At 46.1% G+C, this 18,943-nt stretch overlaps 1 protein-coding gene across 1 annotated transcript in view; it reads right to left on the reverse strand.

Annotated features, from left to right (window-relative positions):
• Positions 1-18,943, reverse strand: part of bcl9 (BCL9 transcription coactivator) — a 310,905-nt gene that overhangs the window by 24,898 nt on the left and 267,064 nt on the right. Inside the window, exon 8 of the mRNA XM_068032915.1 lies at positions 1,132-1,257. Within this exon, the coding sequence (XP_067889016.1) occupies positions 1,132-1,257 (126 nt within the window). The remainder of the gene's footprint in view (positions 1-1,131; positions 1,258-18,943) is intronic.

Here is an 18,943-nt window from a genome sequence, read left to right on the forward strand (position 1 = left end):
AGACATATGATCCATTGTGGAGGGGGTGGGGTGGTAGTGGAGCGGGGGGGCATAGGGAGAAGAGCTGGTCTGTGCATGGGGCCGAGTGAGGTGCCTTGAGAGAGTAAAGGGAATTTAATTATCATCTCTACCACTAACACTCCTCTTTGTCAGTCAAAGAGGGAGCAGATGGAGAGCTTTTTGAAAAATTGGTTAATTTTATTGTTTGCACAGTTAGAATGCTAACATTTTTGAATAGTTGTTAGTTATTTGTTTGCACTTTTCTAAAGTTAAACATTTTGGTTTCCATTTTCTGAATCATAGTTAAGTTTCATCACTGCATTTTTTAATATTGAACAGTTTTTAAACATTTTTGTACTTTTTCATGTGTACATTTTTTGAATAAATCTTCACACTCTTATTTGTCAAATTATCAATTTTGGCCACATAAGTGAATTTAACAAGGTTAAATTGGGTGGCGCAGTGGTTAGCACCGCAGCCTCACAGCTCCAGCGACCCGGGTTCAATTCTGGGTACTGCCTGTGTGGAGTTTGCAAGTTCTCCCTGTGACCGCATGGGTTTCTGCCAGGTGCTCCGGTTTCCTCCCACAAGCCAAAGACTTGCAGGTTGGTAGGTAAATTGGCCATTATAAATTGCCCCTAGTATAGGTAGGGGAATTGAGGTGGGGATGTGGTAGGAATATGGGATTAATGTAGGATTAGTATAAATGGGTGGTTGATGGTTGGCACAGACTCAGTGAGCCGAGGGGCCTGTTTCAGTGCTGTATCTATAAATAAATAAAATCATTTGATTTGAGATGATAAAACTCAAAACACATACCTCACATTGATTGGCACTTTAGTATTCAGTGGTTTTTCTGTCCAAATTTCCTAATGTAAACATTCATTGTGATTCAGTTTTCGGTGAGCTAGACCCTCAGTTAATTTTAGTGGTGTCGTCCCTTGTAAGGGTTTGGGGAAGGGGTGCACTTGTTCAAATCCCACTGAATTTAGGTTTACCTAGCTTGACAATTCTCAATGGCCTGCTTGTTGCTGTATGCATCATTTTAGATATCATGCTAAAATCATATTTTCACATTCTCTCCCTGAAGCAACCCAAATGACCATTCCACTTTGAGCGTGCCCATCATACCTTTATATTCTTTTAGTTCTTCTGATCTTCTATCCAGATTATCATTTGTTCTCACATGTAATGCTGCAGCTGCTTCAACCCCATCTCCCTCATCAGTCCTCATTTCTAGATCCCTTGTCCTTGCCCCTGGAAAATTAAAAAAAAGTTCCCATTAATGTCATTGTTGCTGCACAATCAATGTGAATCTTCTGCAGCAGAACTCTTGGCGACCTCACGATCTCGTGACCAGACAAATTAAAAATGACTTGCTGTGGTCCACTTGTGCCTGGTAACTCACCACGTGCTGGTCCCAACTCTATACTAGCCTCCCAGATATGTGCAGTGCCAGAATTTGAGCTGCTGGCTGCAAGTGTCAGATCAAGTGACAGGGCCTCTTCATTAGTGCTGTGCAGTTGCGCTCTCTCTTCCTGCTTGGGCTGTTTATGCAGGCAACAGGTCTTGTATGTCTCAAAGAAGGAAATCAAAAGGAGGAAATAAGGTGGAGAGGGGTGGGAGATAAGAGGTCCATAGTCACCTGATCAGCAGCTTGCTCAACATGCCAGATAGAGAAGGAGCATAAGGCAGGAGCATACCATCATTCTCAATGTTCTCAGTGATGCTGCATGCCTTGGGCTCTATTTCAGTCGGCCCCATGATGCGGAGAGCCATCTCCTCTGTAGGGCTCAGCAGATGTAGGCATTGTTGTCCCAGGCTAGTTCTGCTCTGTTCACTTCTGTTGGTGCTGCCTTGTCCTACATAGAAACATAGAAACTTAGAAAATAGGAGCAGGAGTAGGTCATTCGGTCCTTCGAGCCTGCTCCGCCATTCATTATGATCATGGCTGATCATCCAACTCAGTAACCTGTTCCGTCATTCGCCCCATACCCTTTGATCCCTTTAGACCCAAGAACTATATCTAAATCTTTCTTGAAAACATACAATGTTTTGGCCTCAACTGCTTTCTATGGCAGCAAATTCCACAGGCTGACCACTCTGGGTGAAGAAATTTCTCCTCACAGTCCTGAAAGGTTTACCCGTATCCTTAGACTATGACTCCTGGTTCTGGACTCCCACCATCAGGAACATCCTTCCTGTATCTACCCTGTCAAGTCCTGTTAGAATTTTATAGGTTTCTATGAGATCCCCCCTCACGCTTCTGAACTCCAGCGAATATAATCCCAACTGACTCAATCTCTCCTCATATGTCAGTCCCGTCATCCCAAAAATCAGTCTGGTAAACCTTCGCTGCACTCCCTCTGTAGCAAGAACATCCTTCCTCAGATAAGGAGACCAAAACTGCACACAATATTCCAGGTGTGGCCTCACCAAGGCCCTGTATAATTGCAGCAAGACATCCCTGCTCCTGTACTCAACTACTCTAGCTACGAAGTCGAACATGCCATTTGCCTTTTTTACTGCCTGTTGCACCTGCATGCTTACCTTCAGCGACTGGTGTACGAGAAAACCCAGGTCTCGCTGCATATTCCCCTCTTTCAGTTTATAGCCGTTCAGATAATAAATTGCCATCCTGTTTTTGCTACCAAAGTGGATAACCTCACATTTATCCACATTATACTGCATCTGGCATGCATTAGTCCACTCACTCAACTTGTCCAAATAACCCTGAAGCCTCTCTGCATCCTCCACACATCTCACCCTCCCACTCAGTTTTGTGTCATCTGCTAATTTGGAGATATTACATTTAGTTCCCTCGTCCAAATCATTAATATATATTGTGAATAGCTGGGGTCCTAGCACCGATCCCTGCGGTACCCCACTAGTCACTGCCTGCCATTTGGAAAAAGACCCATTATCCCGACTGTTTGTTTCCTGTCTGCCAACTAATTTTCTATCCATCGCAATACACTACCCCTGATCCCATGTGCTTTAATCTTACACGCTAATCTCTTATATGGGACTTTGTCGAAAGCCTTCTGAAAGCCCAAATAAACCACATCCACTGGCTCCCCCTCATCAATTCTACTAGTTACATCCTCGAAGAATTCTGGTAGATTTGTCACGCACGATTTACCTTTCGTAAAATCCATGCTGACTCTGCCCGATTCTACCACTGTTCTCTAAGTGCTCTGCTATAAAATCTTTGATAATGGACTCTAGAATTTTCTCCACTACTGACGTCAGGCTGACTGGTCTATAATTCCCTGCTTTTCCCTACCTCCCTTTTTAAGTAGTGGGGTTACATTAGCTACCCTCCAATCTGTAGGAACTGTTCCAGAGTCTATAGAATCTTGGAAGATGACCACCAATGCATCCACTATTTCTAGGGCCACTTCCTTAAGTACTCTGGGATACATACCATCAGGCCCTGGGGATTTATCGGCCGTCAATCCCATCAACTTCCCGAACACCATTTCGCTACTAATACTGATTTCCTTCAGTTCCTCTCTCTCACTAAGCCCTGTGTTCCCCAACATCTCTGGTATGATATTTGTATCCTCCTTTGTGAAGACAGAACCAAAGTATGCAATTAGTTTGTCAGCCATTTCTTTGTTCCCCATAATAAATTCCCTTGTTGCTGACTGTAAGGGACCTACATTTGTCTTCACCAATCTTTTTCTCTTCACATACCGATAGAAACCTTTACAGTCAGTTTTTATGTTCCCCGCAAGCTTGCTCCCGTACTCTATTTTCCCCTTCTTAATCAATCCCTTGGTCCTCATTTGTTGAATTCTAAACTGCTCCCAATCCTCAGGTCTGTTGTTTTTTCTGGCAAATTTATATGCCTCTTCCTTAGATCTAATGCTATCTCTAATTTCCCTTGTAAAGCATTATTTGGCTACCTTCCCAGTTTTACTTTTGTGCCAGACAGGGATAAACAATTGTTGCAGGTCATCCATGCGCTCTTTAAATGTTTGCCATTGCCTATCCACTGTCATCGCTTTAAATAACGTTTCCCAATCCGTCGCAGCCAACACGCGCCTCGTACCTTCGTAGTTTCCTTTACTAAGATTCAGGACCCTTGTCTCAGAATCAACAACGTTACTCTCCATCTTGATGAAGAATTCTATCATATTATGGTCGTTTATCCCCAAGGGGTCTCGCACCACTAGATTGTCAATTATTCCTCTCTCATTACACAATACCTAGTCTAGGATGGCCTGTTCTCTAGTTGATTCCTCAACGTATTGCTCCAGAAAACCATCCCGTATACACTCCAAGAAGTCCTCCTCTATGATATTGTGACCAATTTGATTTGCCCAATCTATATGCAGATTAAAGTCACCCTTAATTACAGATGTTCCTTTATCGCATACATCTCTAATTTCCTGTTTAATGCCATTCCCAACATCACCACTACAGTTTGGGGGTCTATATACAACCCCCACTAACATTTTTTGCCCTTTAGTGTTTCTCAGCTCTACCCATACAGATTCCACATCGTCAGAGCTGTTATCTTTCCTCATTATTACGTTAATTTCCTCTTTAACCAGCAATGCAACTCCACCGCCTTTTGCTTTTGTCTGTCCTTCCTAAATACTGAATACCCCTGGATGTTCATTTCCCATCCCTGGTCACCTTGCAGCTATGTCTCCGTAATCCCGACTTCATCGTACCCATTTACATCTATTTGCACGATTACTTCATCCACTTTATTGCGAATGCTCCACGCATTCAGGCAAAAAGCCTTAAGGCTTGTCTTTTTAACATTACTTGTCCCCTTCCCACTACTTTTCACTGTGGCCCTGTTGGATTCTGGCCCTCAATTTCTCTGCCTATCATTTTTCTTATTCCCCTTACTGTCTTTTGTTCTTGTCCTTGATCCCCCCCCCCCCTCCTCTGACTCCTTGCAAATGTTCCCATCCCCCTGCCATTTTAGTTTAAACCCTCCCCAACCACTCTAGCAAATACTCCCTCTGGAACATCAGTCCCGGTCCTGCCCAGGTGTAACCTGTCCTGTTTGTACTGGTCCCACCTCCCCCAGAACCGGTCCCAATGTTGCAGGAATCTAAAACCCTTCCCCTCACACCATCTCTTCAGCCACGTATTCATCCGATATATCCTGCTATATCCTAAGATCACTGCCTTTGAGGTCTTACTTTTCAACTTACTTCCTAGCTCCCTATATTCTGCTTTTAGGACCTCATCCCTTTTTTTACCTATGTCATTTGTACCAATGTGTACCACGACCACTGGCTGTTCACCTTCCCCCTCCAGAATGTCCTGAACCGCTCTGAGATATCCTTGAGTCTAGCACCAGGGAGGTAACATACCATCCTGGAGTCTGTTTTGCGGCCACAGAAACGCCAATCTATTCCCTTTGCAATTTAATCCCCTATAACTATTGCGTTGCCACGCTTTTTGCTCCTCCCCTGTGCAGCAGAGCCAACCGTGGTGCAACGAATTGGGCTGTTGCTGCTTTCCCCTGAGAGGCCATTCCCCCCAACATTATGCAAAGCAGTATATTTGTTTGGCAGGGGAATAGCCACAGGAGATTCCTGAACTGCCTGCCTCGTCCTCTTGCTCTGCCTGGTGGTCACCCATTCCCTTCCTGCCTGTGGAGTCTGAGCCTGCCATGTGACCACCTCTCCATACGTGCTATCAATGATACCCTCCACCTCGTGGATGCACCACAGTGTCCCCAGCCGCCGCTCCAGCTCTGAAACCCGGGCTTCCAGGAGCTGCAGCTGGAGACACTTCCTGCACACATGCCGGTCACGGGAACTGGAAATGTTCCCAGCTTCCAACATGGAGCACAAGGAGCACACCACGGCTTTGAGCTCTCCTGCCATGACTGAACCCTTTAAATTAACCTTTTGGAAGATCTTAATGTCAAATAATATCAGTTACTCTGGGGCATTTCATCCCTGGTCCTCGTTACTACAGAACTCCCTAAAAAAAGCGACTTACTATATCTGAAAATAAACTGTAAACCTTTCTTACCTTCGATACTTACCCAGCTATTTAGAGCTATTCCCTAGCAGCAGTGACTCACCAAGCAATCACCTTGCAGCTTTCCTGTGATGTCACTGTTAGCATGTGTTTTCTTTTTTTCAAAACTCCGGCTTGCTGGAAGAGGTCCGACTGCTCTTCGCTCCTGAAGGTTAGTGAAGGCCCCGGGCCTCACACTGGATTTATCAGCTCCCGGTTCTGGTTGTTTCCACACAGGTCTGACTGCTCTCCGCTCCTGAAGGTAAGTCCTGCAAGAGAGAGGCCAGCATGTCAGTGATTGTGTAGCACTGTTTTTGGGTGATGTGCCTGCCATAGCTGAATAGTTGGAGGTATGTGAAGGCAGTGAAGGTAAGTGTATGAAAGTGAGATGGAGCATCTGGATGTTAGGTGTGAGTCCTGAGTACCAGGGAGTTCTGCTGAGGTAGTGATGGGCATGCAGTGTGTTAAGCTTAGTGTGGTTGGTTGGTTGCAATATCATGTGAAGATGCAATCACAATTTTGACCACCTGCATGAGGTCATTATACTTCTTGTGACACTGTTGCCAAGTTATCAGGACCAGACTCCGGGAGTTGACCTTTCTCGCCACCTGCTTCCACTTCCTTCCGAAAGTGATCCTTGAGGACTTCCTGGTCTCCCGCGAAACCAGGACATTTCGCTTCCTGCCCACCTCCACCACTAATGCCAACTGTCACATGGTCACCCTCTCTCTTCCCTGGTGTTCCTTTTTCCATGCTTTAAATTGCAGCAATATTGTTCAGAACAGCTTCCCTTTAAGAGGGGCAGACTGCTTTAAAAAATAGCACGCTGGCTGCTGCTAACACAATGCTGATTGGCCCCCTGCTGACCGCAGAGGCAGCCGGCAGTGCAAAGAGGCAACCAACAATGAGGGCGCTACTTAGCCCAACATTACAAATATGGTAATAATGTGTGAGCACCAAATTTATGTACTGTCCACCTCCAACAGGACGGGCAAATCGTGAATAGCACCGCCCCCCCCCATGCCTGAAAAACAGGGTAAACCAAATTTTAGTCCTAAATTCCCACCCAACCCTGGAAGATATTCATGTTACTCAGAAGTTTTATCACCAAAAAACAATTGTGAGACATTGCTGTTAGCACACAGTCAAGCACAAATTGGAAATTCTTTTGGGCCTCCTTATCTCGAGAGACAATGGATATGCGCCTGGAGGTGGTCAGTGGTTTGTGAAGCAGCGCCTGGAGTGGCTATAAAGGCCAATTCTGGAGTGACAGGCTCTTCCACAGGTGCTGCAGAGAAATTTGTTTGTTGGGGCTGTTGCACAGTTGGCTCTCCCCTTGCGCCTCTGTCTTTTTTCCTGCCAACTACTAAGTCTCTTCGACTCGCCACAATTTAGCCCTGTCTTTATGGCTGCCCGCCAGCTCTGGCGAATGCTGGCAACTGACTCCCACGACTTGTGATCAATGTCACACGATTTCATGTCGCGTTTGCAGACGTCTTTATAACGGAGACATGGACGGCCGGTGGGTCTGATACCAGTGGCGAGCTCGCTGTACAATGTGTCTTTGGGGATCCTGCCATCTTCCATGCGGCTCACATGGCCAAGCCATCTCAAGCGCCGCTGACTCAGTAGTGTGTATAAGCTGGGGGTGTTGGCCGCTTCAAGGACTTCTGTGTTGGAGATATAGTCCTGCCACCTGATGCCAAGTATTCTCCGAAGGCAGCGAAGATGGAATGAATTGAGACGTCGCTCTTGGCTGGCATACGTTGTCCAGGCCTCGCTGCCGTAGAGCAAGGTACTGAGGACACAGGCCTGATACACTCGGACTTTTGTGTTCCGTGTCAGTGCGCCATTTTCCCACACTCTCTTGGCCAGTCTGGACATAGCAGTGGAAGCCTTACCCATGCGCTTGTTGATTTCTGCATCTAGAGACAGGTTACTGGTGATTGTTGAGCCTAGGTAGGTGAACTCTTGAACCACTTCCAGAGCGTGGTCGCCAATATTGATGGATGGAGCATTTCTGACATCCTGCCCCATGATGTTCGTTTTCTTGAGGCTGATGGTTAGGCCAAATTCATTGCAGGCAGACGCAAACCTGTCGATGAGACTCTGCAGGCATTCTTCAGTGTGAGATGTTAAAGCAGCATCGTCAGCAAAGAGGAGTTCCCTGATGAGGACTTTCTGTACTTTGGACTTCGCTCTTAGACGGGCAAGGTTGAACAACCTGCCCCCTGATCTTGTGTGGAGGAAAATTCCTTCTTCAGAGGATTTGAACGCATGTGAAAGCAGCAGGGAGAAGAAAATCCCAAAAAGTGTGGGTGCGAGAACACAGCCCTGTTTCACACCACTCAGGATAGGAAAGGGCTCTGATGAGGAGCCACCAAATAGGGCTATAATATTATAAACCCATTCTCTGATCTCATCTCTTAGGAGATCTACATTGACATTTTCCTTTGTGACTCGGTCATGGACTATCCAGGGTATTGTCTTCTTCTGCAGTACCAAACCTCCACTACATCTTTGTCATGGTTCATTGGACCTTACCTCTGTTCCTCAGGTGAACCAAGTATTAAACTGTTCTTGCTTCCAATTTATGAATTATACAAATGTAAAGACTAGGCTAAAATAAAAGCAAAATACTGCGGATGCTGGAAATCTGAAATAAAAACAAAAAGTGCTGGAACCACTCAGCAGGTCTGGCAGAATCTATGGAACGAGAAGCAGAGTTAACGTTTTCTTTGGAAGAAGGGCCACTGACCCAAAACGTTACCATCGCTGAATCTCCACTATAAACATCCTGGTGACCAGAAGCTGAACTGGACCAGCCACATAAATACTGTGGTTACAAAAGCAGGTCAGAGGCTGGGAATTTGGTGATGAGAAATTCACCTCCTGAGTCCCCAGTGAATGTCCACCATCTGCAAGGTACAAGTCAGGAGTGTGATGGAATATTCTCCACTTGCCTGGATGGATACAACTGTAACAACACTCAAGACACTCAACACCATCCAGGACAAAGCAACCGGCTTGATTGGCACCCCATCCCCGACCTTCAACATTTACTCTCTTCACCACCAATGCCCAGTGGCAGCTGTGTGTACCATCTGCAACAGGGTTGTCCAGCATCTGGCCCACCAAAGGTTTCCATCCAGCCTGAATCTGTAAACTGTACCTGGAGCCGTTCCTCATCCTTGCCAGGGGTCCATGACGGGAGACGAGAAATTCCGCATTGTCAGACTGGCTTTTAAAAACGATCACAAGTCAGTTTCACAGCCTGAAATCAGGAACAGCCGTTTCTGAACTTTGGACAGATTCGGGGTTTTTTAATGCCAGCATTTAAAAACTGAACATTCCTGCTCTCTGCAACTGTCAGAGAGAAAGAGAGAGAGAGAGAAAGGGGTACAGGGAGAAAGGAGGACAGAGAGAGGGGGGGGGGACAGAGAGAGAGGGGGACAGAGAGAGAGGGGGACAGAGAGAGAGGGGGACAGAGAGAGGGGGTGGGGGGAGAGAGAGGGGGGAAAGGGGGCAGAGAGAGTGAATGGCAGATAGAGAGAGAGAGAGAGGGGGGGGGGGAACAGAGAGAGAGGGAGAGAGAGTGATCAAGATCACTACTGACAGAATAACATCTATCCAGAATACTCCACATTGTTGCAACAAGTGTGCGGGAAAACATCGACTATTTGTGCAAGCAATAAAATGCCAGGTTTTTCTCTAATCAGTTCCAATATAGTGACCAAAAAGTAAGTCAATAAATTAGCCTTCTCATTTAAAGCTTCATCACAAAAATACACCTTTGTTGTTGTTTTTATGAATAGTAAGATACATTTTAATGCCTTTATCTTTCTGACATTGTCTCACTGGCCCCCCAGGTAAGATAAAAATTGTAATGTGGCCCCCCACGCGAAAAGGTTGGATAACCATGATCTACAAAAAGCACTGCAGCAACTCACCTTCGACATAACCTTCCAAACCCATGAACTCTACTACCTAGAAGTACAAGGGCAGCAGATGCATGGGAATACCACCACCTGCAAGTTCCCCTCCAAGCCACACACCACTTGGAACCATATTACCGTTCCTTCACGTTGCTGGGTCAAAATCCAGGAACTCCCTTCCCAACAGCACTGTGGGTGTACCTACATCACAAGGAATGCAGTGGTTCAAGAAATTAGCTCACCACCACCTTCTCAAGGGTAATTAGGAATGGGTAATAAATGCTGGCCTAGCCAGCGTCACCCACATCCCATGAATGAATAAAAAAAAACTAGGAAGAAGCACTGAGGGTAGCAAGGGCACAGAATGAACACTGGGTGGGGAACTTCAATGTCCATCACCAAGAGTGGTTCGGTAGCACCACAACTGATTGAGCTGGCAGAGTCCTGAAGGACATAACAGCCAGACTGGGCATGTGGCATGTGGTGAGGATACCAACAAGAGGAAGAAACCTACTTGACCTCACCCTCACCAATTTATTTGCCGCAGATGCATCTGACCATGACATTATTGGTAGGAGTGACCGCCACACAGTCCTTATGGAGACGAAGGCTCATCTTCACACTAAGGGTACCATTCATCATGTTGTTTGGCACTACAACTGTGCTAAAGGGGATAGATTCAGAAAAGATCTAGCAGCAGAAATCTGGTCATCCATGAGGCGCTGTAGGCCATCAGCAGCAGAAGCATTATATTCAACCACAATCTGTAACCTTAATGGCCTGGCATAGCCCTCACTCTAGCATTAGCCAAGGATCAACCCTGGCTCAATGTGGAGTGCAGAAGATCATGCCAGAAGCAGCATCAGGCATACCTAAAAATGAGGTTCCAACCTGATGAAGCTAGGAACCAGGACTACATGCATGCTAAACGGCAGAAACTGCATGTGTCATGATCCTTTTTTTTTCTCTCCTCGGGAAATATGCAGTGTGCCTTTAAGGCTGTAAGAGATTAGTACTTCTTTAAGGCAGCCAGCTTTGGATGTTACTGGAAAGTGCGTCTTGGTTGTCCTGGATACAGCCATACAGAGAGAGAGAACAGGACATACACTGTTGCCGTTTGACTTTGAAAACTGTTTGTTCAGAGACAGTTGGGCCACAGACTGTTCTGGCATGTGAAGGAAAGAGAAGAGCTCTCCCTCAGTCAATTTAAACCCTATTTATTATTCTCTCAGAATTCTGAATAGTCAAGCCAGATTAATTCTTTAAAAAAAAAAGCGATTTGTTGATCTGCTTCAGGTGTTCCGGTTTCCTCCCACAGCCAAAGACTTGCAGGTTGATAGGTAAATTGGCCATTATAAATTGACCCTAGTATAGGTAGGTGGTAGGGGAATTGAGGGAAGATGGGGATGTGAGAGGGTAACGGGATTAATGTAGGATTAGTATAAATGGGTGGTTGATGGTCGACACAGACTTGGTCGGCTGAAGGGCCTGTTTCAGTGCTGTATCTCTAAATAAATAAATAAATACACTTCAACTGCTGAACTAGATTACTGAATGTCTTACTGTTGAAGAACCTGTTTTTTCTCCCTTGGACAACGCGAAGGTTTCAAGCAACCTTGGACTGCTTCTACATTGAAGATTCCATTTTGGCAGGAATGCATATCTGCAAAGATTTTATTATTATTTCTATTTTTCAGGAAGCTAATTAAACACCAAACAACTGATAGTTTGGGTATATGTATGCGAATGTGGGAGTTAATTCTTAAATAAGTTGTAAGGGCTTTAGATATTGGTTTATCTTAGTAGTGTTTAAGATCTTAGGTTTTCTTTCCAATAAACAGTTAATTTGTTGATTTCTAAAGATAGCTGGTTTGGTTCATCTCATTCAGGGGTTGCTAGATTGTTCAATTTGGCTGCTGCTTTCTTTGATTTAGGAAAGTTAAAGATATGTATAATGTGACGTATGGAGCGACGAGACTGAATTGGCAGTGCGTTGCTCCCACTGCAATCAGAATCATATATTTTGATTGGGGGTTTTGTCTTGAGTGCTTGTGCCATAACACATGTGATAGACAGAGCTGAGCGATCCCACAACCAATGGATCAGATCAAAGCTCCGCAATCCTGCCGCACCCAGTCGTGAATGGTGGTGGACAATTAAACAACTAAACAGAGGAGGAGGCTCCACAAATATCTCAATCTCAATGATGAGGGAGTCCAGCACATCAGTGCAAAAGAAAAGGCTGAAGCATTTGCAATCATCTTCGACCAGAAGTTCTGAGTGGTTGATCCATCCTGCTGCCTCCTGAGGTCCCCAACATCACAAATGCTAGTCATTAGTCAGTTCAGTTCACTCCACGCGATATCAAGAAACATTTAAAGACACTGGATACAGCAAAGGCTATGGGCCTTGACACTGTCGTAGTATGGAAGGCTTGTGATCCAGAACTATCTGCACCATTAGCCAAGCTGTTCCAGTACAGCTACAGCACTGGCATCTACCTTATAATGTGGAAAATTGCCCAGGTATGTCTTGTCCACAAAAAAAAGTGAGGTTATCCACTTTGGTAGGAGGAATAGATGTGCAGAGTATTTCTTAAATAGTAAGAGGTTAGAAAGTGTAGATGTACAATGCGACCTGGGTGTCCTTGTCAATAAGTCACTGAAAGCTAACATGCAGGTGCAGCAAGCAATTAAGAAGGCTAATGGTATGTTAGCCTTTATCACAATAGGATTTGAGTACAGGAGTAGTGAACTCTTGCTTCAATTGTATAGAATGTTGGTTAGACCGCATCTGGAGTACTGTGTGCAGTTTTGGTCCCCTTAACTTAGGAAGGATATTATTGTCATTGAGGGAGTGCAACGGAGGTTCACCAGACTTGTCCCCAGGGTGGTGGGACTGTCTTATTAAGAGAGATTGGGGAAACTGGGACTGTATTCTCTAGAGTTTCGAGGAATGAGAGGTGATCTCATTGAAACCTACAAAATACTTAAAGGGATAGACAGGGTAGATGCAGGAAAGATGTGTCCCCTGGTTGGGGAGTCTAGAACCAGGGGACGTAATTTCAAAATAAGGGGGAAGCCACTTAGGACAGAGATGAGGAAAAATTTCTTTACTCAGAGAGTTGTGAATCTTTGGAATTCTCTATCCCAGAGGGTTATGGAAGCTCAGTCATTGAGTATGTTTACAGCAGAGATTGACAGATTTTTAATTACAAATGACATAAGGGGATATGAAGATAGTGTGGAAAAAGGTATTGAAGTGGATGATCAGCCATGATCGTATTGAATGGTGGAGCAGGCTCAATGGGCTGAATGGCCTACTCCTGCTCCTATGTTCCTCTGTTCCTAGAAGGACAAATCCAATCTGGCCAATTACCGTCCCATCAATCTACTTTCAACCATCAGCAAAGTGATGGAAAGTGTCGTCGACAGTGCTACCAAGTCGCACTTACAGAGCAATAACCTAATCACTGATGCTCAGTTTGGGTCTTGCCAGGGCCAATCAGCTTCTGACCTCATACAGCCTTGGTCCAAACATGGACAAAAGAGCTGAACTCAAGAGTTGAGGAGAGAGTGACTGCCCTTGACAACACAGCAGCATTTGACCGAGCAAAACTGAAGTCAGTGGAAATCGGGGGAAAGCTCTCCACTGGCACAAATGAAGATGGTTGTGTTTGTTGGAGGCCTATCATCTCAGCTCCAGGTGCAAGAGTTCTTCAGGGTAGTGTCCTAGGCCCAAACATCTTCAGCTGCTTCATCAATGACCTGCCCTCCATCATATGGTCAGAAGTGGGGATGTTTGCTGATGATTGCACAGTGTTCAATACCATTCGCAACTCCTCAGATATTGAAGCAGTCCGTGTCTACATGCAGAAAGACCTAGACAACATTCAGGCTTGGGCTGATAAACGGCAAGTAACATTCATGCCACACAAGTGTCAGGCAATGACCATCTCCAACAAGAGAGAATCTAACCATCTTCCCTTGACATTCAACAGCATTACCATCACTATCCCACACCATGAACATTCTGAGGTTAACATGGACCAGAAACTTAACTGGACCAGCCACAAAAATACTGTGGCTACAAAAGCAGGTCAGAGTCTGGGAATTCTGCGGCGAGTAACTCACGTCTTGACTCGCCAAAGCCTGTCTGCCATCTACAAGGCACAAGTCAGGAGTGTGATGGAATATTCTCCAATTGCCTCGATGAGTGCAGCTCCAACAACACGCAAGAAACTCGACACCATCCAGGAAAAAAGCAGCTCACTTGATCGGCACCCCGTCCACCACCGTCAACATTCACTCCCTTCACCACAGGTGCACAGTGGCCATGTACCATACGCAGGATGCACTGCCATAACTCACCAAGGCTCCTTCGACAGCAACTTCCAAACCTGCGACCTCTATCACCTAGACAGACAAGGGCAGCAGACGCATGGGAATGCCACCATCTGCAAGTTCCCCTGCAAGCCACACACCATCCTGACTTGGAACTATATCGCCATTCCTTCACTGTCACCAGGTCAAAATCCTGGCACTCCCTTCCTTACAGCACTGTGAATGTACCTACTCTGATGGACTGCAGCAGTTCAAGAAGGTGATTCACCATCACCTTCTTGAGGGCAATTTAGGATGGGCAACAAATGCTGGCCTTGCCAACGAAGCTTATAACCCATAAAAGAATAAAAAAAGACACACAATCATGTGAGACCTTAACCCCGCACCCCCCACCCATTCTCCAGTCTGTCCATTTCTCCTTGAGCTACCATTCCAATCAATGGGCTGAATCTTCTGGGCCCACCGCCGATGTCGGTGGCGGGCGAAAAAAACGGCAGCCGCTGTCAGTGCAGCGGCTCATTTAAATAACCGGGCTGGGCCACCACCCCACAATCACATGGAGAGGACTGGCTGTCCATCCCCGGCAATGGCATCAGCTGCCTGTGCGCGGGCGCTGACGCCATTTTTAAAGGGCTGCCAGCCCTACCGGGAAATTTAAACATTTAAAGATAAAAATAAAGACATTTCTTCTGCCCCTCTTGCACATCCCCCCCAATAACAACTAAATTAATTATTTGCCCTCTGCCCCCCCAAAACACTTACCTTGTCCATCTGACCTTGCCCCAACCCCCACAAACTACATAAACTTTAAATTCCAACCCTTCCCACTATCCCCTACACCCATGATGTTAATTTGACCCTGTTCCCCACCGCTCTGCGCTGATAAACTTACCTCCTCCCCCACTCCCCACCAGTGTGGTGCCTCATTTACCCGGACGGGGATCCGAAGACACGGGAGTGCCAGCCACTGACCTGAAGGTTGCAGCGGGACATCAGGTGGCAACGTGAGTATTATTAATTAATTAATTTTAGTTTATTTAAATGTTCAATTGGGGGTCCTGTCACCGAGTGGCGGGAGGACCGCCAAAAGGCCTCACCGCCGCCAGTAATATCGGGCCGGCTCCTCCCGGTGTCGGGGTGCGTGGCGGCCCCGTCCTGGAGGTAACTTCAGGTCCCTCCTGCCACGGAACCTGACTCCTGGGAGAGAACAAAATCCAGCCCAATATCTCGCTCCATTCCCTTGTCTCCCAAGCCCTCATTCCCCAGAAACTCCATTTCTACCTGAGCCCCCATTTCCCCGGTCTTCATCTTTCCCCAGCCCCCATTCCCGATCTCTGCCCAGCCCTCAGTCTCCACTTAACATCTCTCCCCAAATCCTGACTCCTAAGGCTCCCAATTGTCAACTCGTAAGGTCCCTTGATTCCTGAGGGCCTCCAAATCCCAACCCCCAAGGTTCCTGATTCCTGACTCCCCAGGCCACCTAACTGCTGACTCCTGAGACTCCTTGATTCACGACTCCTGTGGCCCCCTGATTCCCAAGGCCCCGATTCCCGATTTCAATGCTCCTCTCAATTCCCAACCGCCTCCTGCATCCCAACCCTCAACTGTTCATTATTCTCCAGAGTCCCAAACAGCCAGCCTCGCCTCTCTGAAGTGGGAAAGATGATATGATCAGGCAGGAATTTACACAGTGGAACTCAGTGCAACAGGCACCTGAATGTAAATTGAAGGTGACATAAAATGATTAGTTCTTTAAACAGCATTCACAAAGGCAGAGAAACCCCTCTATCATTGTGATCATTTGTGCAAGCATCTGGTTCAGAGATAGCACGGCCTCTTTGCCACTAAGGTTGTTGGGTTAAAAGATGCCATTCCACAAATGCCATTCCTTTCACCCGCTGCTGCCTTGCACTTTCCTGCATGTCCCATATCAGTGCATTGAAGGTTGTCTGCAGTTTCTAATTTGCCAGTGTCTGTGGTGTCAATGTGTCACTTGTATTTATTACAATGTAAATAATTTGGATCAGTGCTTAGGCCACAGTTGTTCACAATCTATAAAAATGATTTGGATGTGGGGACCAAATGTAATATTTCCGAATTTGCTGACGACACAAAACTAGGTGGGAATGCAAGTTATGAGGAGGATGCAAGAAGGTTTCAAGGGGATTTGGCAGACTAAATGAATGGGCAAGAACATGGCAGATGGAATATAACGTGAATCAGTGTGAAGTGATCAACTTTGGTAGAAAAAAAACAGAAAGACAGAGTATTTCTTAAATGGAGAGAGGTTGGGAAGAGTTAATGTCCAAGGGGACCTGGGTGTCCTTGTTCTTGAGTCACTAAAAGCTAGTATTGAGGGGCAGCAAGTAATTAGGAAGGCAAATGATATGTTGGCCTTCATTGCAAGGGGTTTTCAGTACAAAGAACAAAGAACAGTACAGCACAGGAACAGGCCATTCGGCCCTCCAAGCCTGCACCGATCTTGATGCCTGCCTAAACTAAAACCTTCTGACTTCCGGGGACCAGATCCCTTTATTCCCATCCTATTCATGTATTTGTCAAGATGCCTCTTAAACGTCGCTATTGTACCTGCTTCCACCACCTCCCCCGCAGCAAGTTCCAGGCACTCACCACCCTCTGTGTAAATAACTTGCCTTGCACATCCCCTCCAAACTTTGCCCCTCTCACCTTAAACCTATGTCCCCAAGTAACTGACTCTTCCACCCTGGGAAAAAGCTTCTGACTATCCACTCTGTCCATGCCGCTCATAACTTTGTAAGCCTCTATCATGTCGCCCCTTCCTCCGTCGTTCCAGTGAAAACAATCCAAGTTTATCCAACCTCTCCTCATAGCTAATGCCCTCCAGACCAGGCAACATCCTGGTCAACCTCTTCTGTACCCTCTCCAAAGCCTCCACATCCTTCTGGTAGTGTGGCGACCAGAATTGCATGCAATATTCTAAGTGTGGCCGAACTAAAGTTCTGTACAGCTGCAGCATGACTTGCCAATTTTTATACTCTATGCCCTGACCGATGAATGCAAGCATGCCGTATGCCTTCTTGACTACCTTATCCACCTGCGTTGCCACTTTCAGTGACCTGTGGTCCTGCACGCCCAGAGCTCTCTGCCTGTCCATACTCCTAAGGGTTCTGCCATTTACTGTATACTTCCCACCTGCATGAGACCTTCCAAAATGCATCACCTCACATTTGTCCGGATTAAACCCCATCTGCCATTTCTCCGTCCAAGTCTCAAACCGATCTATATCCTGCTGTATCCTCTGACAATCCTCGTTACTATCCGCAACTCCACCAACCTTTGTGTCATCCGCAAACTTACTAATCAGACCAGCTACATTTTCTCCAAATCATTTATATATACTACAAACAGCAAAGGTCCCAGCACTGATCCCTGCAGAACACCACTAGTCACATCTCTCCATTCAGAAAAGCACCCTTCCACTGCTACCCTCTGTCTTCTATGACAGAGCCAGTTCTGTGTGCATCTTGCCAGCTCACCTCTGATCCCGTGTGACTTCACCTTTTGTACCAGTCTGCCATGAGGGACCTTGCCAAAGGCTTTACTGAAGTCCATATAGATAACGTCCACTGCCCTTCCTTCATCAATCATCTTCGTCACTTCCTCAAAAAACTCAATCAAATTAGTGAGACACGACCTCCCCTTCACAAAACCATGCTGCCTCCCGCTAATAAGTTTGTCTGTTTCCAAATGGGAGTAAATCCTGTCCCGACGAATCCTCTCTAATAATTTCCCTACCACTGACGTAAGGCTCACTGCCCGATAATTCCCTGGATCATCCTTGCTACCCTTCTTAAACAAAGGAACAACATTGGCTATTCTCCAGTCCTCTGGGACCTCACCTGTAGCCAATGTTGCAAAGATTTCTGTCAAGGCCCCAGCAATTTCTTCCCTTGCCTCCCTCACTATTCTGGGGTAGATCCCATCGGGCCCTGGGGACTTATCTACCTTAATGTTTTGCAAGATACCCAACACCTCCTCCTTTTTGATAATGAGATGACTGAGACTATCTACACTCCCTTCCCGAGGCTCAGCATCCACCAAGTCCTTCTCTTTGGTGAATACTGATACAAAGTACTCATTTGGTATCTCGCCCATTTCCTCTGGCTCCACACATAGATTCCTTCCTCTGTCCTTGAGTGGGCCAACCTCTTGCTCTTTCTATGCATATAAAAAGCCTTGGGTTTTCCTTAATCCTGTTTGCCAATGACTTTTCATGACCCCTTTTAGCCCTCCTGACTCCTTGCTTAAGTTCCTTCCAACTGTCTGTTCCTAGCCTTCCAGCCCTCACGAATGCTTCCTTTTTCTTTTTGACCAGGCTCACAATATCCCGCGTTATCCAAGGTTCCCGAAACTTGCCAAACTTATCCTTCTTCCTCACCGTAACATGCTGGTCCTGGATTCTAATCAACTGACGTTTGAAAGATTCCCACATGTCCGATGTTGATTTACCCTCAAACAGCTGCCCCCAATCTAAATTCTTCAGTTCCTGCCTAATATTGTTATAATTAGCCTTCCCCCAATTTAGCACCTTCACCCGAGGACTATTCTTATCGTTATCCACACTTACCTTAAAACTTATGGAATTATGGTCATTGTTCCCGAAATGCTCCCCTACTGAAACTT

The sequence above is a fragment of the Heterodontus francisci genome, chromosome 6, assembly GCF_036365525.1.
Source record: "Heterodontus francisci isolate sHetFra1 chromosome 6, sHetFra1.hap1, whole genome shotgun sequence".
NCBI classification, from domain to species: Eukaryota; Metazoa; Chordata; class Chondrichthyes; order Heterodontiformes; family Heterodontidae; genus Heterodontus; species Heterodontus francisci.